General features: G+C 43.0%; 1 protein-coding gene across 5 annotated transcripts in view; it reads right to left on the reverse strand.

Annotated features, from left to right (window-relative positions):
- The window catches only part of ipcef1 (interaction protein for cytohesin exchange factors 1), a 162,926-nt gene that overhangs the window by 105,286 nt on the left and 37,505 nt on the right, over positions 1–20,135 (reverse strand). The window contains exon 1 of one of the 5 annotated variants that reach the window (XM_048600999.1): positions 17,709–17,753. The exons of 3 other annotated variants lie outside the window; for them this stretch is intronic. Coding sequence is in view for 1 of the 2 variants with exons in the window: in XM_048600996.1 (XP_048456953.1) it covers positions 1,276–1,329 (54 nt within the window). In the remaining variant the exon portion in view is untranslated. Of the gene's footprint in view, positions 1–1,275; positions 1,346–17,708; positions 17,754–20,135 lie in introns of those variants that run through there. One more of the 5 variants, XM_048600996.1, reaches the window with a different exon arrangement.

Below are 20,135 nucleotides of genomic sequence, written 5' to 3' on the forward strand. Positions count from 1 at the left end.
GATGAAGGGTCTAGGCCCGAAACGTCAGCCTCTCTGCTCCTATGATGCTGCTTGGCCTGCTGTGTTCATCCAGCCCTGCACCTTGTTGTCTCGGATTCTCCAGCATCTGCAGTTCCTACTATCTCGGAGCGAAGAATCACTTTGGTTTGATTTTGGTAAAAATAATTGCCTATTCAAAGAACAGTGTTAAAGTGTTTTTTCACTAGGACTAAGAACAAGACAGTTGGTTTTCTGTTCTGAGGTCGAAAATGTAAGTTGCTGACAAAGATAATGTTTAGTCAATAATGTTTTTAAGTTACTTGTTGCAGTAAATCTTAAATATGACATCTTGACCTGTTGTTCTTTCAGCTATTTAACTGGATGCTGAAATTTCTTTTTAAAATTTGTCTCGACAGAAATCAGAGCACAAACTATCCAAATTCTTACGTGTGGAAGACCTTTTGAAAACAGCAAAATGTTCAAACTGACTTAAAATTATTAAACATCTAAAGGAAAACGGAGCTGTCATTGAAGAAAACTTGTTTTTGTTGCTGTAAGGTGTCAGAAATAACTGGGTGAAAATATGAAGAGGAAGATTGAGAAATATGCTCTGTTGGGTGACAGAAACCCAAGATGTGCTGCATGACCCCTTTCTAGATCACCTCAAGACCAACGGCCACAGTGAAAAAACCTCTGCTGTAACCTTCCTTGCATCTATCACTATGACCACTACTACTTGGTAATACTTGCTTAAGCTCCTTGCTTTGTTGCAGTTAGCAAATACTGGTACAAAGAATTGTGGATATGAAGCTCCCATTACAGTAGGTTTTGACTCAATACGTTGGGGTCCAGCAACACCACAACACCACATAATTCCAAAGTAATCATCACAAAACCTTCTGCATTTCAATAAGAGAAATGAAATAGATATTCACAGGACATAATATTAAACAATTGAAAAGACAATTTATATTACATAAAGTCGTGAATTAAAGTATTTACATTTTTCAAACAGTTATCTCAACACAGTCATTAACTGTCAATTCACCCAGATGTAATTTTAACTAATTTTTTTAATGCAGAACATTATGATCCATTGCTTAGAGATCTGTACAAAAATAATTTCAGGTAAAGTTTCTGAAAAAACAGCCCTTATCAGACATGCAGCATTTCTCTTTTGTACGTAGGAACAATGAAATCTATTGACACAAACGTGTCCTCTAAAATTTACAATCAAGTGTAACAAACACATGCAAATTTTAAAAAAACATGAAAAATAGAAACAGATACACATACCAAGGCACTCAAGCTACTGACACTCTCCGTAGCTGCATCAGTTAATGATAGCATGTCAGAAAACACAGGAAGTTCTACCCAAACTGGTCAGAGCTACAAATAAATCAAGCGGAAGGGAACATGCAATATCATCATCTTACAGACTGTGGCTGAAAGACTTTCCAAAAGCTGCTGCTCATATTCTTGACTGTATAATGGATCCCTTTAAATCACTCAAAATGATCTGATCTGCAATGATGTCATTTCAGATAAACAGATTACATGCGGAAGATGTGCATGTTTGTGCAGTCCTCTCAGAACCTACACAAGTTGCAAAGTTGCTCAGAAAAAGAAACATGTCTCCAACATAAAGTAAATAAGTGTGATTAAGTACAGAAAGAAATTCTAACAACCACCCAGTTCAGGCCATTGTGGAGTTCAGGGCTGGTGTGAACTAAAGCAGAGTTTGACAGCCGCATAGTGCAGAGTTTGGCAACCTAAATGACAAGAGCAACCACATGGCAAAACATCATATCTTAAAAACCCAATGCCGTTACTCAAACACTGATAGTAATAAAAAAACAGGACAAACACATTTTGACAACATTTTAACAGTTTTGTTGCTTGACTGATACTGCCTCACAAGTATGTTGTCAATAAAATTTTAAAACATTACAAACAAGTTACTGAATTATCAAAATGGGATTGATTGATCAAAATCAGGAGTTATACAAGTCACTAATGTGAGTTATATGCAGCTTCAGAAGGACAGTTTGCAGATCTTTGACATAGTGAATCCAGTCAGCTCTCAATATGATCCTGGAGGTAAAGGCCTAGATCTTCTAAGAAGAGAACAGTTATTGCAGCAGCGGTGACTGGTTTTGTATATTGGGACCACATGGAAGGCCTGAAAGTGCTGACTCCTTTGGGAATTGCATTAGAGGTTGAATTTCTTGATGCGCAATTACCCAGTACCCCAAAGCCTCCAAAAAAGGCCCAAACTCTAAGTTAGAGTCAAACACAATGAAAGGTTCTGACTGACTTAAGCTTAATAGTTCTCCTGGAAAGATCCAACAACACCGTTGTCAAGCCTGACCTGATCTCCCGACTCCTCCTGACTCAAAACACGTCCCCACCGGAACCAAACTGGTCCCCAATTCAATCTGACTACAATAAGCACTCACCTACATACTTGCCATCCAATTGCCTCACCTATCTGGCATCCCTTTCCTTCACACTCACATAACTGGCACTACACCCACTCATACATTTGTCATCCTATCTCACACCTGCTTTGCCACCCTATTCCCCAAACCACCTGTCACCTGGCACCCTATCTCCTTACTTTCCAGTGGTTGAAAAAAGAGGGCAAGTTGAACAAGTTATTTCACTTCTTACACAAGACTAAGAGCATTCATCTCTCATAGCTGAATGAAATGCGAGCAATAATTGTTTAGGGTTTCCAGGAATTAGATTAATTTCTTGCACACTGCAGCAAGTAACTCAGGAGAAAAAGTACTTAGCCAGACGAATTTGATAGCATTTGCTACCAAAATGCTTTGTCTATCATCAGTGCATGGAGCAAAAGGCAGGAAGGTGAACAAGGAGTAATAGCGCAGAAAATCAAGGAAAATATACTTCAAATTTACAATACAAATTTCTCATCAAGATCTGGATGTAATCTGTTCAAAAATTCAATTCGGAGAGTTTATTTGCTATGTATGTAAATATCAATAAGTGTCAATGTTTCACAGCTGTCTGCTAGAGCTACTGTAGATGACATCTCATATCAAAAAGCAACCTCTCCATTTCCGTTAGTAATTACTTCCACAAACTGAGAACACATTACAATAATAGAGCTAAAGATGAGTTGATCTCTACCTGAGATAACATGGTGTAGAGCTGGATGAACACAGCGGGCCAAGCATCATCAGAGGAGCAGGAAAGCTGACATTTTGGGTCTGGACCCTTCTTCAGAAATGGTGGAGGAGAAAGGGATTCTGAAATAAATAGAGAGAGAGGGGGAGGCGGATGGAAGATGGATAAAGGAGCAGATAGTCGGGTGTGGGGTCATGATCAAGGGGGCGGTAGGAGGAGGTGTCAGAGAGCTGGCGTCTGGCCTTGGCGATGTAGAAGTAGCACCCAGCCCTGCCGGGTCTTCACCACCCCCGACCACCAAACTATCATCTCCCAAAACACCTACAACCTCATCACTTCAGGGGACCTCCTACCCACTGCCTCCAACCTCATCATTCCCCAACCATGCACCGCCCGTTTCTAACTCCTTCCCAAAATCCACAAACCTGACTGCCCTGGTCGACCCATTGTCTCCGCCTGCTCCTGCCCACCGAACTTACCTCCACCTATCTCAACTCCATTTGCTCCCCCTTGGTCCAGGAACTCCCTAAATATGTCCATGACACCACCCACATCCTTCACCTTCTCCAAAACTTCCGCTTCCCTGGTCCCCCACACCTCATTATACCATGGACGTCCAGTCCCTATACACTTGCATTCCCCATACAGATGTCCTAAAGGCCCTCCGCTTCTTCCTGTCCCACAGGCCCGACCAGTCCCCCTCCACTGACACACTTATCCGCTTAGCTGAACTCGTCCTCACCCTTAACAACTTCTCCTTCAATTCCTCTCACTTCCTGCAGACAAAGGGGATGGCCATGGGTACCCACATGGGCCCAAGCTATGCCTGCCTCTTTGTATGTGGAACAATCCCTCTTCCAAAGCTACACTGGCCCTATCCCCCACCTCTTCCTCCGTTACATTGATGACTGTATCAGCGCCGCCTCATGCTCCCACGAGGAGCTCGAACAGTTCATCCACTTCACCAACACCTTCCACCCCAACCTTAAGTTCACCTGAACCATCTATGATACCTCTCTCTCCTTCCTGGACCTCTCTGTTTCCATCTCTGGCAACCACCTAGAAACCGACATCCATTTCAAGCCTACCGACTCCCACAGTTACCTAGAATACACCTCCTCTCACCCACCTCCCTGCAAAAATGCCATCCCCTATTCCCAATTCCTTCACCTCCGCCACATCTGCTCCCGAGATGAGGCATTCCACTCCCGTACATCTCAGATGTCCTCGTTTTTCAAGGACCGCAACTTCCCCTCCACAGTGGTCGAAAACGCCCTTGACCATGTCTCTTGCATTTCCCGCAACTCATCCCTCACACCCCCTCCCCGCAACAACAACCAAAACAGAATCTCCCTCGTCCTCATGTACCACCCCACCAACCTCCGCATCCAATGCATCATCCTCCGGCACTTCCGCCATCTGCAATCTGACCCCACTACAAAAGGCATTTTTCCCTCCCCACCCTTATCTGTTTTCCAGAGGGACCACTCTCTCCGTGACTCCCTTGTCCGCTCCACACTCCCCTCCAGCCCCACCACACCCGGCACTTTTCCCTGCAACCGCAGGAAGTGCTACACCTGCCCCTACACCTCCCACCCTCACCCCCATCCCAGGCCCCAAGAAGACCTTCTACATCAAACAGGTGTTCACCTGCACATCTGCTAATGTTGTATACTGTATCCGCTGTTCCCATTGTGGCCTCCTCTACATTGGGGAAACCAAGCGGAGGCTTGGGGGCCGCTTTGTGGAACACCTACGCTCGGTTTGCGACAAACGACTGCACCTCCCAGTCACGAACCATTTCAACTCCCTCTCCTACTCCTTGGATGACATGTCCATCCTGGGCCTCCTCCAGTGCCACAACGATGCCACCCGAAGGTTGCAGGAACAGCACCTCATATTTCACTTGGGAATCCTCCAGCCCAATAGTATCAATGTGGACTTCACAAGCTTCAAAATCTCCCCTCCCCCGACTGCATCCCAACAACAGCCCAGCTCGTCCCCGCCTCCCTAACCTGTCCATCCTTTCTCCCACCTATCCAGTCCTCCCACCTCAAGCCCCACCCCTACCTCCTACCTACTAACCTCATCCCGCCCCCTTGACTTGTCCGTCCTCCCTGAACTCCCCACCTACACTCACCTTTACTGGCTCCATCCCCGCCTCTTTGACCTGTCTGTCTCGTCTCCACCTATCTTCTCCTCTATCTATCTTCTATCCGCCGCTCCCTCTCTCTCTATTTATTTCAGAATCACCTTCCCCTCCCCCATTTCTGAAGATGGGTCTAGGCCCGAAATGTCAGCCTTCCTGCTCCTCTGATGCTGCTTGGCCTGCTGTGTTCATCCAGCTCTACACCTTGATATCTCAGATTCTCCAGCATCGGCAGTTCCTACTATCTCTGAAACCTTTTCATTCCTATTCTTTGTTTCCTGTCTGCCAACCAGTTCTCTGGTTACAAGCCCTTAGAATAATGATGCAACTAAGATCACATCAAACTGCAGCCACTGGGTACTTACAAGAATGAGATTGTAAAATTGAAATATTATGTAATATTTGATTCTAACTAATATTCCAATTTTACAATCCAAATAATGATTAACTTCACTTCAAATGCAATTTTATACTAAAAGCCAAAAATCACAGATGCAGTAAAGAGAAATCTATATTTTGAAGAAGTCAAAAAAAGGCAGAGAACTTTATCTCCTTCAGATTTTGAAAGTATAAAAGGAAACAAATGGCCAATTAAGCTATTTTTTCTTGCAAATTAATATTTTGGCTGTGATTCCAAAGTTCTGCTGAACATTAATTTTCAGCCATAGCTACAAACATTACTCCAAGTGTCTGCCCATCATGTTGTCCCCATCCCTCAAACAGCAGTTCTAAAGCCTTTGGATCAATCTCCCACTTTCCTCTCCACAGAGTTTACAACTTCATTATTTTCTAACATTACTAAAGACAAAGATTCATTGAGGTTTGGATAATAAATTGGAGCAGTCAAGAATGCTGTTTGCCCTCTAATAGGCCCAGGCTTGCCTGATGTCATTGAGCCAGCCCTTGTACATCTACCCACACACCAGGGTCAGGCCAAATTGTTATCCTGACCTCTCCCAGAAACAACGCGTTTCACACAGTTTCAGACAACTCCAGGGAGATGTGGCCATCTCTCCCATTCTCCACAGTTTTCACCCCACTCTCAACCTCTTATTCCGCTGGCATGGATCCAAGAGATTGGAGAGTAATAGTAGGTACCTTGAGGGTGAAAACTATGTAGCTTTACACTCTGTGGCAGGGAGGCAGTTATGTAATGGTCATGTCACTGGACTAGTAATCCAGAGTCCTAGGCCAGTTTTCTGGGGAATATAGGTTCAAATCCCACCATGGCAGATGGTGATGTTCAAATTCAATAAAAGGATATGAAATTTTTAATTCAAACCTGGCCTAAAAATATTCATGTGACCAGCGTCAATTTTACTGTCTGGGTCACTTATGTCCTTTAGGGAAGGAAAAATGTCCTCCTTACCTGATCTGGCCTACGTGACTTTGAACTGCCCTCTTTTAATTAGGGATGTGCAATAAATACCAGCCTAGCCAGAAATATTAATTAATGGACACAGAACATATGAACGAATAAAAAAAAGTGCTCAATGTCCAAGCCTGGGTGTACTGAGGTAACATCTGGAAGTAGGCAGCCAGAAATTTTATCAATTCAACTTTAAGATACAGTAGATGATGTAAAACCTTATTTAATTTTATTCTACAATAAAAGCACAATATTTTTGCACAGTATTTTTGCCATGATGGTGTCCATCAGGTGGTCTTATATTTCACATTTATGCTTCAATTTTAATTTATTTTCTAATCTGCTGTTCTGTCAAGACTGGAATTGATAGATTTTTATATATTACAAACCTACTTGGGTGGCACGGTGGCTCAGTGGTTAGCACTGCTGCCTCAAAGCAGCAGGGACCCGGGTTTGATTCTACCCTTGGGTGACTGTCTGTGTGGAGTTTGCACATTCTCCCTGTGTCTGCGTGGGTTTCCTCTGGGTGCTCCGGTTTCCTTCCACAGTCCAAAGATGTGCAGGCTAGGTGGATTGGCTATGCTAAATTGCCCATAGTGCCCAGGGATGTTTAGGTTAGGTGTGTTAGACATGGGAAATTATGGGAATGGGTTGGGATGGGATGGTCTTCAGGGGTGGTGTGGACTTGTTGGGCCGAATGGCCTGTTTCCACACTGTAAGGATTCTATGGATTGTATTAAGGGACACCAGGAAAATAGTGTTAAAGGGGAAGATTCGTCATGATCTTATTGAATGGCAGAGTGGGCATAAGTGTTCATTGGCTGGCTCCTATTTTGTATGTTCTTATTTTCTTACTGCAGAAATGCCATAATTGTTATACCAGATACAAGGGTATTTCATTTCCTCAAAGTTAGCTCTGTAGGACCACCTGGAAACTCCACGTCATATGGGTAATGGATCCAGATAATGTAAAAATATTGACGGAATTTAATGGCTAATTAAGCTATTACTGTTTTGCCAGTAAGGTATTTGAAGAAATTTAGTGAATATGTTTTCATACTAATATCAGTAAGGGAAGAATTGGCTTCTTCCCAGGCCAAATCATCATATACCTCAATTATTTCTCTCTTAACACTTTCCTAAGCTTCTTTTAAAATAATAAAAGTAACTATATAAATGAAAATTCATGTCTTTAACTATAACAAAACGCTCTACAACTATTCTATACGTTTTGAAATTTGTTTACTGCTACTTTTGCAACTGGAGTATTTGAAATGTAGATGAAGCCCTAATTTAAAATCTTATTTAAAAGGAAGTGTGTCAGACAATGTACCAGCCCTCCCTCATTCTTATACTACCATCAGTTTCGCTGATGTGCATTAGTCTGTGGTGGAAGCGTTGCATTAGGTGAAGTTCTACTAGAAGAAAAAATGGTGTCCTCAGTTGTTAGCTGCAAAACACCATGAGTGGATTAAACTAACTGCAGGAAATTTCTGGTTTCAGTTAATTCATTTCCCACTTGCCTGTAGAAAAAAAGGGGCCACATCCATTTAGAAGCTCATTCTCTTCTGATGCTAGAGTGAATTCTTTCAATTGCCTCCAAAATTCATACTTTATCCAATTATGACAGAAAACTATTGCAACACAGTGCCCAGCAGCTGGCCTTATTTAAGTATCCTATTGTATTTCATACCTGCGTTTCAATTAATTTTTGGTGTCTTTTCTCCCTTTCTTTACTCTTTGCCATATTTTGAATCACCCTTCTCAGTGAGTCCCGCTCCCTAGAATTTTGAGTATCTTGTTTGACGTGTTATCTTACTGGGGCTCAATCTTCAGTAACTCATTTATGAATGTCAAAGTTAGAATCAATTATTTTCAAACAAATGGAACAGACAGAGGAAACTGTCACATCAACATTACTCTAATTTTGAACCATTAAAGAAATAACAAGTGAATCTGTAACCCATGCACAGTCATTCACGTCCTCGACGGGAACACAATAAAGGGTTGTGAAACTAACTTGTAACCTCTTCCTCTTTAAACTTTGAATTCACCACTCCACTTCTTCTCATTTCCTTTCCAGTTGAAAGTCATCTATATCTGCCCGTCAAATTATATTTATTTGTTTAATTCAACTATATTGAGCACTGTTCGTTACTCATTCCGTTCATAGCTCAAAACATATCGCCAAGAAGCATTAGAAAGTAAGATCTGTCAAGAAGTAATCTAATCTTATCTATTACTGGATCAACCAAATGTTTATATATAGTTGAAAATAATTTGTTAGACACTTTCTCAAGCCTGTAACTAAGGAAACTAGTGTCACTATATGGACAATGCAATAGGTTTGAAGATGCAGGTGGCTTTTTCAATTCTCATCCATTGCACATTATTCAAATTGACGGCTATCTGACTAAAATGGAATAGAACTAGTTCATATTTATCAAAGTTCCATTCTCCATCAGTCTTGAACATTCTGCTCCTTCAGTGACAGCTTTCATGTGCCCATAAATTATTTCAATTGGCCACTTAAGACTTCCAGACAAGAGGGAAATATGTGCTGTGTGACTGACATGTTCTGGAGTCTGTAGGTGGGAAGAGTTGCGGAGTGTCGCACCGGGATACAATTGGACTATGCCAGAAAAAGATTGCAGCTAAACCCATCTTTTCCACAGCTTTCAGCTGATGAAGGAGGAGCGATTTCTTTAAAAGAACCATGATTTTACTGCCACCTCTATCATGGCATACTTCTCGTGTTGGCATTTAAGAAATTCTAATATTTCCTGTACCCATACTGACAGAAGTAGCAGTCGAACTAGTTATGCAGTAGGAGAAGAGAGAATATTTGTGTTGGTTTCCTTAATTATCTTTTCCAGTGGCAGATTGTGGTTGTCTTGGAGATCAAAAATGTCAGAGGCCACGTTCACGTATGTTGAGGTGGTTTATCCTTTGTGGTATGTAAAAAGTTAAAAACCATGTCCACTTAAAGTTGTTATCATGCAGTATTCTGAAAAGATCTGGTCTCCATACACACACAGAAAAAAATGGCAAATGCACAAAAAAATTACCAATATGTTATTAGATTGCAAGGTTCTACCTGCCAGGAAATATTGAATAGGTTGGGGCTCTTTTTTCCAAAAGAACCTGACAGAATTCTTTGAGAATCTCAAAGTATTTGATAGATTGGTATATAGGCATTGTTTCCACTTATGGGAAAACACCAAATTCCTCGGGCCATAAATGTGACCTGGTTACTGAAAAACCCTACAACAAATTCCAGAGAGTGATTAGATTGTGGAACTCACAATCACAAAACGCAGTTGAAGCACGGACACTGGTGTGAATCAATTGGGCTGAATGGTCTAGTTTCCATGCTGCACATTTTATGAATTTATGATTTGTTAGGGTCCTCCTCGAGAGATTAGAGACCTTTAAGCGCATGAGTTCCACCCAAGACAGATTCCAAATGGTAAAATTCAAAGATGTTTTATTAATACACAAAGAACTGGAGGATAATTGAGGAAAATTTAAATCCCAGTACAGACCAAAAGGTGCAGGGCTGGATGAACACAGCAGGCCAAGCAGCATCATAGGAGCAGAAAGGCTGACGTTTCGGGCCTAGACCCTTCATCAGAAAAGGGGGAGGGGAAGGGGGTTCTGAAATAAATAGGGAGAGAGTGGGAGGCGGATAGAAGATGGATAGAGGAGAGGATAGGTGGAGAGGAAACAAACAGGTCGAAGAGGCGGGGATGGGGCCAGTAAAGGTGAGTGTAGGTGGGAAGTTAGGGAGGGGATAGGTCAGTCCAGGGAGGACGGACAGGTCAAGGGGGCAGGATGAGGTTAGTCGGTAGGAGATGGGGGTGTGGCTTGAGGTGGGAGGAGGGGGTAGGTGGGAGGAAGAACAGGTTAGGGAGACGGGGATGAGCTGGACTGGCTTTGGGATGCGATAGGGGGAGGGGAGATTTTGAAGCTTGTGAAATCCACATTGATACCATTGGGCTGCAGGGTTCCCAAGCGGAATATGAGTTGCTGTTCCTGCAACCTTCGGGTGGCATCGTTGTGGCACTGCAGGAGGCCCAGGATGGACATGTCGTCTGAGGAATGGGAGGGGGAGTTGAAATGGTTTGCGACTGGGAGGTGCAGTTGTTTATTGCGAACCGAGCGTAGGTGCTCTGCAAAGCGGTCCCCGAGCCTCCGCTTGGTTTCCCCGATGTAGAGGAAGCCACACCGGGTACAGTGGATGCAGTATACCACATTGGCAGATGTGCAGGTGAACATCTGCTTGATGTGGAAAGTCTTCTTGGGGCCTGGGATGGGGGTGAGGGAGGAGGTATGGGGGCAGGTGTAGCACTTCCTGCGGTTGCAGGGAAAAGTGCCGGGTGTGGTGGGGCTGGAGGGGAGTGTGGAGCGGACAAGGGAGTCACGGAGAGAGTGGTCCCTCTGGAAAGCAGATAAGGGTGGGGAGGGAAAGATGTCTTTGGTGGTGGGGTCGGATTGCAGATGGCGGAAGTGTCGGAGGATGATGCGTTGGATCCGGAGATTGGTGGGGTGGTACGTGAGGATGAGGGGGATTCTTTTTTGGTTCTTATTGTGTGGACGGGGTGTGAGGGATGAGTTGCGGGAGATGTGGGAGACACGGTTGAGGGCGTTCTCGACCACTGAGGGGAGGAAGTTACGGTCCTTGAAAAACAAGGACAACTGAGATGTACAGGAGTGGAATGCCTCATCCTGGGAGCAGATGCGGTGGAGGCAAAGGAATTGGGAATAGGGGATAGCATTTTTGCAGGAAGGTGGATGGGAGGAGGAGTATTCTAGGTAGCTGTGGGAGTCGGTGGGCTTGAAATGAATATCGGTTTCTAGGTGGTTGCCCGATATGGAGACAGAGAGGTCCAGGAAGGTGAGAGAGGTACTAGAGATGGTCCAGGTAAACTTAAGGTTGGGGTGGAAGGTGTTGGTGAAGTGGATGAACTGTTCGAGCTCCTCGTGGGAGCACGAGGTGGCGCCGATACAGTCATCAATGTAATGGAGGAAGAGGTGGGGTTTAGGGCCGGTGTAGGTACGGAAGAGGGATTGTTCCACGTAACCTACAAAGAGGCAGGCGTAGCTTGAGCCCATGCGGGTACCCATGGCCACCCCCTTTGTCTGTAGGAAGTGGGAGGAATTGAAAGAGAAGTTGTTGAGGGTGATAACCTGTTTGTGGACAATAAAGATGTGGAACGTGATTCTTAATAAATATTTTGCATCTGTCTTCAAAAAAGAGGGGTTAATATAAATATTTTTTCACTGGAGGAGTGTGAAATATATGAGATAGGATGAGGGAAGAAAAATTAAGGAGGTTCAGAATCTTAGCAAGTAGATTAAATGTCTACTGGGTTAATAGGAACAAGGACAAATTAGCAGAGACTCTAACCAGTATTTTATCATGCCAGTAATCAGGTGGATTGGAATTTTTGATGTTTCACCAATGTTTAAAGAGGGAGAAAAGGATAGTCTGACTAACTACAGACCAGTTAGCCTAATCTCAGTCATAAATGAATCATTAGAAAATGTTCTGCAGTACTGTATTAATTGCTATTTAACAAGGCATAGATTTATCGAGGCTGTCAGATGGATTTGTTGAAGGAAGTTTGTGTCAGATTAACTTGCCTGAATTCTTTTTGAGATGTCGACAAGGACACTTGATGATAGTAGCATGGTTTGTATGATGTCAATGGATTTTGGAAAGGCTTTTGACAAGTTTCTACCTGTTAGATTGATGAGGAAACTAAAAGTCCACGACTATTCCATGGGTTGGAGGGGGCACAGATTTATAGTAATAGGAAGAACTCGATAAGAGTCGAAAGAGATGGTTCACCTAGGGTAGGGTGAAGATTTGAAAATTACTCCCTGGAAAGGTGATAGAGGCAGAAATCCTCATTGCTTTTTAAAAGGTCAGAAGTCACATGACTGTAGATTATAGTCCAACAGGCTTATTTGAATTCATAAGCTTTTGGAGTGCTTCATTAGGTGAAGTGAAGCAAGCACACAGGCACAGAATTTACAGGTGGAGAGATCAAAAGATAGTACAAATGATGTGAGTGGTGTGTCGATAGGCTGAAGAACAAGTCTTTGCAGGTGGTCAAAAGTGTCAGACAGCCTGAGTGTCAATAGCTGAATAGCAAGTGAAGGGATGACCTATGATCTGATTAATTGAGGCAGAGAGATAACTATAAAAAATTAAAAATAAGTTCATGCTGGAGACGAACCAAATGGTTGGATTAGCCTGATAGGTATAAGAGTCACATGCCAAGGTCAAACCAAAGTAATAAGTAATGTACAAAAATGTACAAACTAATTAAGGTAGAGAGATTACAACAAATTATCAAGGTGTTGGTGTCAAAATAGGACAGTAAGGAAGATTTTACAGATACAGGACAGTATGGTCAGGTTATGTGTAACGCAACATAAACCCAAGATCACGGTTGAGGCCAACTTCATGGGTACGGAACTTGGCTATCAGTTTCTGCTCGATGATTCTGCGTTGTTGTGTATCTCGAAGGCCACCTTGGAGGACACTTACCTGAAGATCGGAAGCTGAATGTCCTTGACCACTGAAGTGTTTCCTAACTGGGAAGGAACATCTCGCCTGGCGATTGTTGCATTGTGTCCACTCATCTGCTGTTGTAGAATCTGCATGGTCTCACCAATATACCATGCCTCAGGGCGTCCTTGCCTGCAGTGTATAAGGTAGACAACATTGGCCGAGTCACATGGTGGATGGTGTTCCCTTGTGTGATGGTAGTATCCATGTCAATGATTTGGAATGTCTTGCAGAGGTTGTCATGGCAGGGTTGTGTGATGTGTCGTCACTGTTGCCCTGAAGGCTGGATAGTTTGCTGCAAATCATGTTCTGTTTAAGGTTTAGTCGTTGTTTGAAGGCGAGAAGTGGAGGCATAGGGATGATCTTGGCGAGATGTTCATCGTCATCAATGACATGTTGAAGGCTGTGACGAACACAGTACAGTTTCTCCGCTCCAAGGAAGTGCTGGACGATGAAGGGTGCTCTCTCGGTCATGTCCCGTGTCTGTCTTCTGATGTTGTTGTTCCAGTTTTTCATGGTGGCATGTCGAAGCTGTTACTGATGAGTTGAGCATTGTATCCCGTTCTTAAGAAGACACCCCATGAAGATGAATTGAACATGGATGAAGGACAAGTTATTAATTTGAATGGAGAAAATTTATCCAAACGATGATTTATTAACTGCTTATGGTCAGATTTTGATAAATTCAGAAAGAGCAAAGATTATTTCAGAGAAATGCACATAACAGAATGGGGGTCAGTTAACTTAGTTGGCTGGACTGCTGGTTCGCAATGCAAAGTTGACACCATACAGATTGACATTGCCACAAATGAGTCTCCTTCTCAACCTCCCTTTGCCTGAGGTGGGATGACCCTCAGGTCAAACTACCAAGTCATCTCTCTTGCTTTCTCTCTCTCTAATGAGAAAGCAGCACTCTGTTGACTTTGAGATAGCAAGAACTGCAGATGCTGGAGTCAGAGGCAACATCGTATGGAGCTGGAGGAATGCAGCAGGCCAGGCAGCATCAGAGGAGCAGGAAAGTTGACGTTTCAGGTCAGGATCCTTCTTCACTTTACCTTTATGAAACAGAATTCAGTAGCTTGTATGCAAGACTGCAGAAATCCTGAATCTTTGCTGGTATATTAGATTGCTCCAACTTATTGAGTCTATACACTCTCTAGATTTGGGATGGATGGTGGGAGATAAATTTGCAGATAAAATACATTGCTATAACAAATGTTGGGAGCACCAAAAAAATTACTTGGAAAGCATTCCTGTCCAATAACATTCATTATGCAAATTGTACAATCAGCCATGTGACAGAAAATGGAGAATAAATCTATGTATAAATTGTAATTGACAAGAAGAGTTTTAATTGAGAGAAATTAGGATGGTGATGCTGTTTGACAATTTTGGGATGCAGGGAAATTTTGGACTTACTACAGAATTGCCCAGTATATAGTCAAATGATGTTTCAAGCATGATTCAAAGTAACATTACTCAATAAACTGTCCCAAATGATATAGCAGAGTATTCAAAACTAAATGCAAAATGGAAGATTCAAAGGAAGAAAACAAAGATATGGATCAAAGAGTGGGCACTGCATTGATCACAAAAAGTTTCAAGCCTCATGATGAATGAGTTTTGATGGCAGAACCTTTCAATTGTGCTGTGAGACATAGTGCATGAATATCGAGATTGTGTGAAATAGACTGACTAAAATGTTACCGAGACACTCTGAATAGTAAGGATCAGAACAAATTTAAGGAATTTGAAAGTTCTAATAGTTTCAGATGTGGGAATGATGATAACAAATAAAAATTTATAAGAAGATTCATCATTTTATTTGAATGGCTGAAAAATCCAGAAAAATACCATCATCGTTAACTTAGCCATCAATGAAAAAAATGCAAATGTAAGTGGATATGGATATGGATAATGACAAAGCTATTGTATTTGGGAAAATCAGTGAAATTGCAATGTATGCAACTGCAACACAAATGTTTTAAAATTTTCACTAACTGTTATTGACATTACTGGGCAGAAAATTAGAAAAGAAGTTAATTAACTGTGTTAAAACCACAAAGGCAATTTGTCCACCTGTCCTCCAAAAGTTTAAACATTTTAGTAAAGGATGCAGGAATATGAAGTACAATAAACTTGTAGAAAAGGTAAGTGTTAGATATGAGATTTGTAAGAAAGACTGAAAGAAACCATTCATACATGTTCAGAGATAGTAAGAACTACAGATGCTGGAGTCAGAGATAACACAGCGTGGAGCTGGAGGAACACAACAGGCCAGGCAGCATCAGAGGAGCAGGAAAGCTGACATTTTGGGTTGGGACCCTTCTTCAGAAATGGGGGTGGCGGGATGGAGCTCTGAAATAAATAGAGAGGAGGGGTGGGGCTGGGGAAGGTAGGTGGGATGGTGATAGGTGAGTGTAGGCAGGCAGTGATGGGGATTGGTCAGTGAGGTGGCAGGGGTGGAAAGGTGGGGGAGAAGATGGACAGATCAAGGAGGCGGGGATGAGAGGTGCTGGGGAAGGTAGGTGGGATGGCGATAGGTGAGTGCAGGTAGGCAGTGGTGGGGATTGGTCAGTGAGGTGGGAGGAGTGGATAGGTTGTGTCAGGTCAAGGAGGTGGGGATGATAGGGAGGGTTGGTCATGGGATGAGGCCAGGGGTAGGGAGATTTTGAAGCTAGTAAAGCTCACATTGAGACCATTGAGTTGTAGGCTCCCAAGGTGGAATATGAGGTGCTGCTCCTCCAGCTTCCGGGTGGCGTCATTGTGACACTGGAGGAGGCCCAGGATGGACATGTCATCCAGGGAGTGGGAGTGGGAGTGGGAGTGGGAGTGGGAGTGGGAGGGGGAGGGTGAGTTGAAGAGGCTCACGACTGGAAGCTGTTATCGTTTGTCACAAACAGAGTGTAGGTGCTCTACAAAGTGGTCTCCAAGCTTCCGTTTGGTCTCACCGATGTAGAGGAGGCCACATTGGGAGCAGCGGATACAATAGACCACGTTAGTATTACAGCTAATGTATTGTCATGGATAGAGGATTGGTTGACCAGTAGATAGCAAAGAATAGGGGTAAATGGGTGTTTTTCTGGTTGGCGGTCAGTGGCTAGTGGTGTGCCTCAGGGATCAGTGTTGGGACCGCAATTGTTTACAATTTACATAGATGATTTGGAGTTGGGGACTAAGTGTGGTGTGTCAAAATTTGCAGATGACACTAAGGTGAGTGGTAGAGTGGCAGAAGACACTGAAAGTCTGCAGAGGGATATAGATAGTCTAAGTGAGTGGGCAAAGGTCTTGCAGATGGAGTATAATGTTAATAAGTGTGAGGTCATCCATTTTGGTAGGAATAACAGCAAAATGGACTATGTTTTAAATGGTAAAAAATTGCAGCACGCTGCTGTGCAGAGGGACTTGGGTGTCCTTGTGCATGAATCGCTAAAAGTAGGATTGCAGGTGCAGCAGGTAATTAAAAAGGCAAATGGAATTTTGTCTGTCATTGCTCGAGGGATGGAGTTTAAAAACAGGAAGGCTATGCTGCAGCTGTATAGGGTCCTGGTAAGGCCACACCTGGAGTACTGTGTGCAGTTTTGGTCTCCTTACATGAGAAGGGATATACTAGCACTGGAGGGGGTGCAGAGGAGATTCACTCGGTTGATTCCAGAGTTGAGAGGGTTGGATTATGAGGAGAGACTGAGTAGACTGGGATTATACTCATTGGAATTCAGAAGAATGAGGGGAGATCTTATAGAAACATATAAGATTATGAAGGGAATAGACAAGGTGGAGGCAGGGAGGTTGTTTCCACTAGCAGGTGAAACTAGGACTAGGGGGCATAGCCTCAAAATAAAGGGAAGCAGATGTAGGACTGAGGTCAGGAGGAACTTCTTCACCCAAAGGGTTGTGAATCTGTGGAATTCCCTGCCCAGTGAAGCAGTTGAAGCTACCTTGCTGAATGTTTTTAAGGCAAGGCTAGATAAATTTTTGAACAGTAAAGGAATTAAGGGATATGGTGTGCGGGCGGGTAAGTGGAGCTGAGTCTCAAAAAGATCAGCCATGATCTTATTGAATGGCAGGGCAGGCTTAAAGGGCCGGATGGCCTACTCCTGCTCTTAGTTCTTATGTTCCTAAGTTCTTAGCGGATGTGCAGGTGAACATCTGTTTAATGTGGAAGTTTTTTTGGGCCCTTGGATGGAGGTGAGGGGGGAGGTGTAGCACTTTCTGCAGTTGCAGGGAAAGATGCTGGGGGTGGTGGAGCTAATGGGGAGTGTGGAGCGGATGACGGAGTCGCGGAAGAGAGGTTCCTATGGAAGGCAGATAGGGATGCGGAGGGAAATATATCTTTCATTGTGGGGTCAGATTGCAGCTGGCGGAAGTGGCAGAGAATGATATGTTGAATCCAGAGGTTAGTGGGGTGATATGTGAGGACAAGGGGAATTCTTCTGGAGGTTAGTGGGGTGGTACGTGAGGACAAGGGGAATTCATACCTGTTGCTGTACTCAAACAGCTTGGCTGGACGTGCACTAGTCTTCAGTGCTATTTCCAAGATGCTTCAGAACCCAGGGCTTTTGCAGTACATTCAGCTATTTTTTTGATACCATGTGGAATGATTAGGATTGGCATCTGTGATGGTGAGGACGTAAGTGTAAGACTTGGATGGATCATCCACTTGGCATTTCTGAATTAAGATATTTGTAAATTCTTCAGACATGTCTTTTGGACTGTTGTGCTGGCTTTTGCTATCATTTAGGTTGAGGATAATGGTGAAACTCCTCCGGTGAGCAATTAAATTGCCCATTATCATTCAAAACTAGATGTGTCAGGAATGCAAAGCTATGACAGCATTACATAAGATTCTGAGCCTGTAGTGTTTTGAATATTGTGAAACATTTCACTGTTCCTTAAGGCTTTATGTTGTGAACTTGAGCCAGTCTGGCAAATTACTGTGTCACGTTTAATTGTTAAGCATTGTATACAATCTCAACCATCAAATGACTATGAATGGATTATTACATCTTGCAGAATGTTTACAGTTTTTAGGAGAAATGCTACCACAACAATGGCTTTCTTCCAATGGAGATAACATGTCACATGGGTCATTGTCAAAAATCATCATCATAGAATCCCTACAGTATGGAAACAGGCCCTTCGGCCCAACAAGTCCACACCAATCCTCAGAGCATCCCACCCAGACCCAACCCCCTATAACCCACTTAATCTACACATCCCTGAACACTATGGGCAATTTAGCATGGCCAATCCACCTAGCCTGTATTTCTTTGGACTGTGGGAGCACCTGGAGCAAACCCATGCAGACACAGGGAGAATGTGCAAACTCCACACAGACAGTCGCCCGAAGGTGGAATCGAACCCGGGCCCCTGGCACTGTGAGGCAGCAGTACAAACCACTGAGCCACTGATACCACACAACCAACTGGCACACAGCCTGTGTCAAGGTTAAAATTCCATTTCTATCTGAGCCTTCTGTGTATCAGTGGTTTTTCTACGTTTGACTCGATTTATTTGATCTCAAGATGGCTAACCAGATAGCATAGTTCTGTATGCCTGTCCTGAAAACGATAGAACCCTGCAGATCATTTGCAGGATGTGCTTTTGGTATTAACAGCTTAATACCAGGGAAAGATAATAAAATTTTGGGCAAGCTCATTTAAGTAACTCAATATATGATACTCTGACTCTCTAAACTAATTTCCTTCTCTAGAAAGGCAAGACGTTATTCCAGACTTCGGTGACGGGACATTCAATGCAAGAACCTCATGTTGCTAATGAAATGTTGTGACCAATTCATGTTCTTCTGATTCCATAATGGAATTTGAACAAGAGTTTTTAAAAAGGGACTTGGTCAAAGGCTTTTGAGAAATCTAGTATTGACGTGTGATTCGTTTCATCTCTTGAGACTAGAAGATCATCAGTAGTGTGCAAAAGCTGTGTTACCTGAAAACCATGCTGACTACCTACCAGGAAACTACGAGCTTCAAAATGCTGCACGACATAAAAATGAGCTAGATGTTTAGGCAGTTTTGCAAATTACGCTGTTAAGAGATCATCGTTGTAGTTTTCTGGCTGTTCTTTCTACCTTGTAACCTTTATACTCAATGTTAGTGCAGTTTTGGGAACCACAGCTGTAGTATGTAGAAGTTTGTAGAAAGCAAGAGTATCCTACTGAGCAAAAAAACAGTAAGAAATCAGTAATACTTGGAAATGAATGTACTGGGTTTCCTGGAGCTCCATGTTGAATCATATGTTGAATTGGACCAGTATTTCATTTGCAAGATTTACTGATTTTTCTTTCTGGGATCCCAGACTGCTACATCTGTAGTAATGTGTTTTGGGACACATCAGCCTAGAGAAGTTAGATCTGGAGTGTGAGTTATAGACACTCCAATGCAAAGGGAAGGAAATGTTTGGATAACTTCTGCAGAGTACAATCACTACGCAGGAAAGCACAGTGCAGGAGGGAGAATGCATGACTATTAATCAGTAGGGTAAAGGGAGCTTAAGAAGAGATAGAGAAGGTCTTGTCCAATAAATACAACAATACTTGACATTATGAGGAAAAGGCTGAAATCTAATCATGGCCTCATGCAACAAAAAGTGAGAATGGGGCTGGTGTAGGGTGGGGAATGGAACAGAAGGCCTGGGATTAAAAGAGTTTTGTGAATTACAGGGAGACACAGAGTGTCCTCTATAGTAGTGTCCTATTGCTGCCTGTCTGGTTCTAAGGTCAAGAATACTTTACAAAATCTGTAGGAACTTGGAAAATTATCATGGTCATATTGACATGGAGAACAAAAGAACAGATCCTGCTGAGGGATTATCAGAAGAAAGAACTATGTTCTTTTTCAAAATGGGATCTCCTGGCTGGTAATTTTGGCATTATTATACTAGGCAGG

This window comes from Rhincodon typus, chromosome 9 (assembly GCF_021869965.1).
Source record: "Rhincodon typus isolate 14 chromosome 9, sRhiTyp1.1, whole genome shotgun sequence".
NCBI lineage: Eukaryota > Metazoa > Chordata > Chondrichthyes > Orectolobiformes > Rhincodontidae > Rhincodon > Rhincodon typus.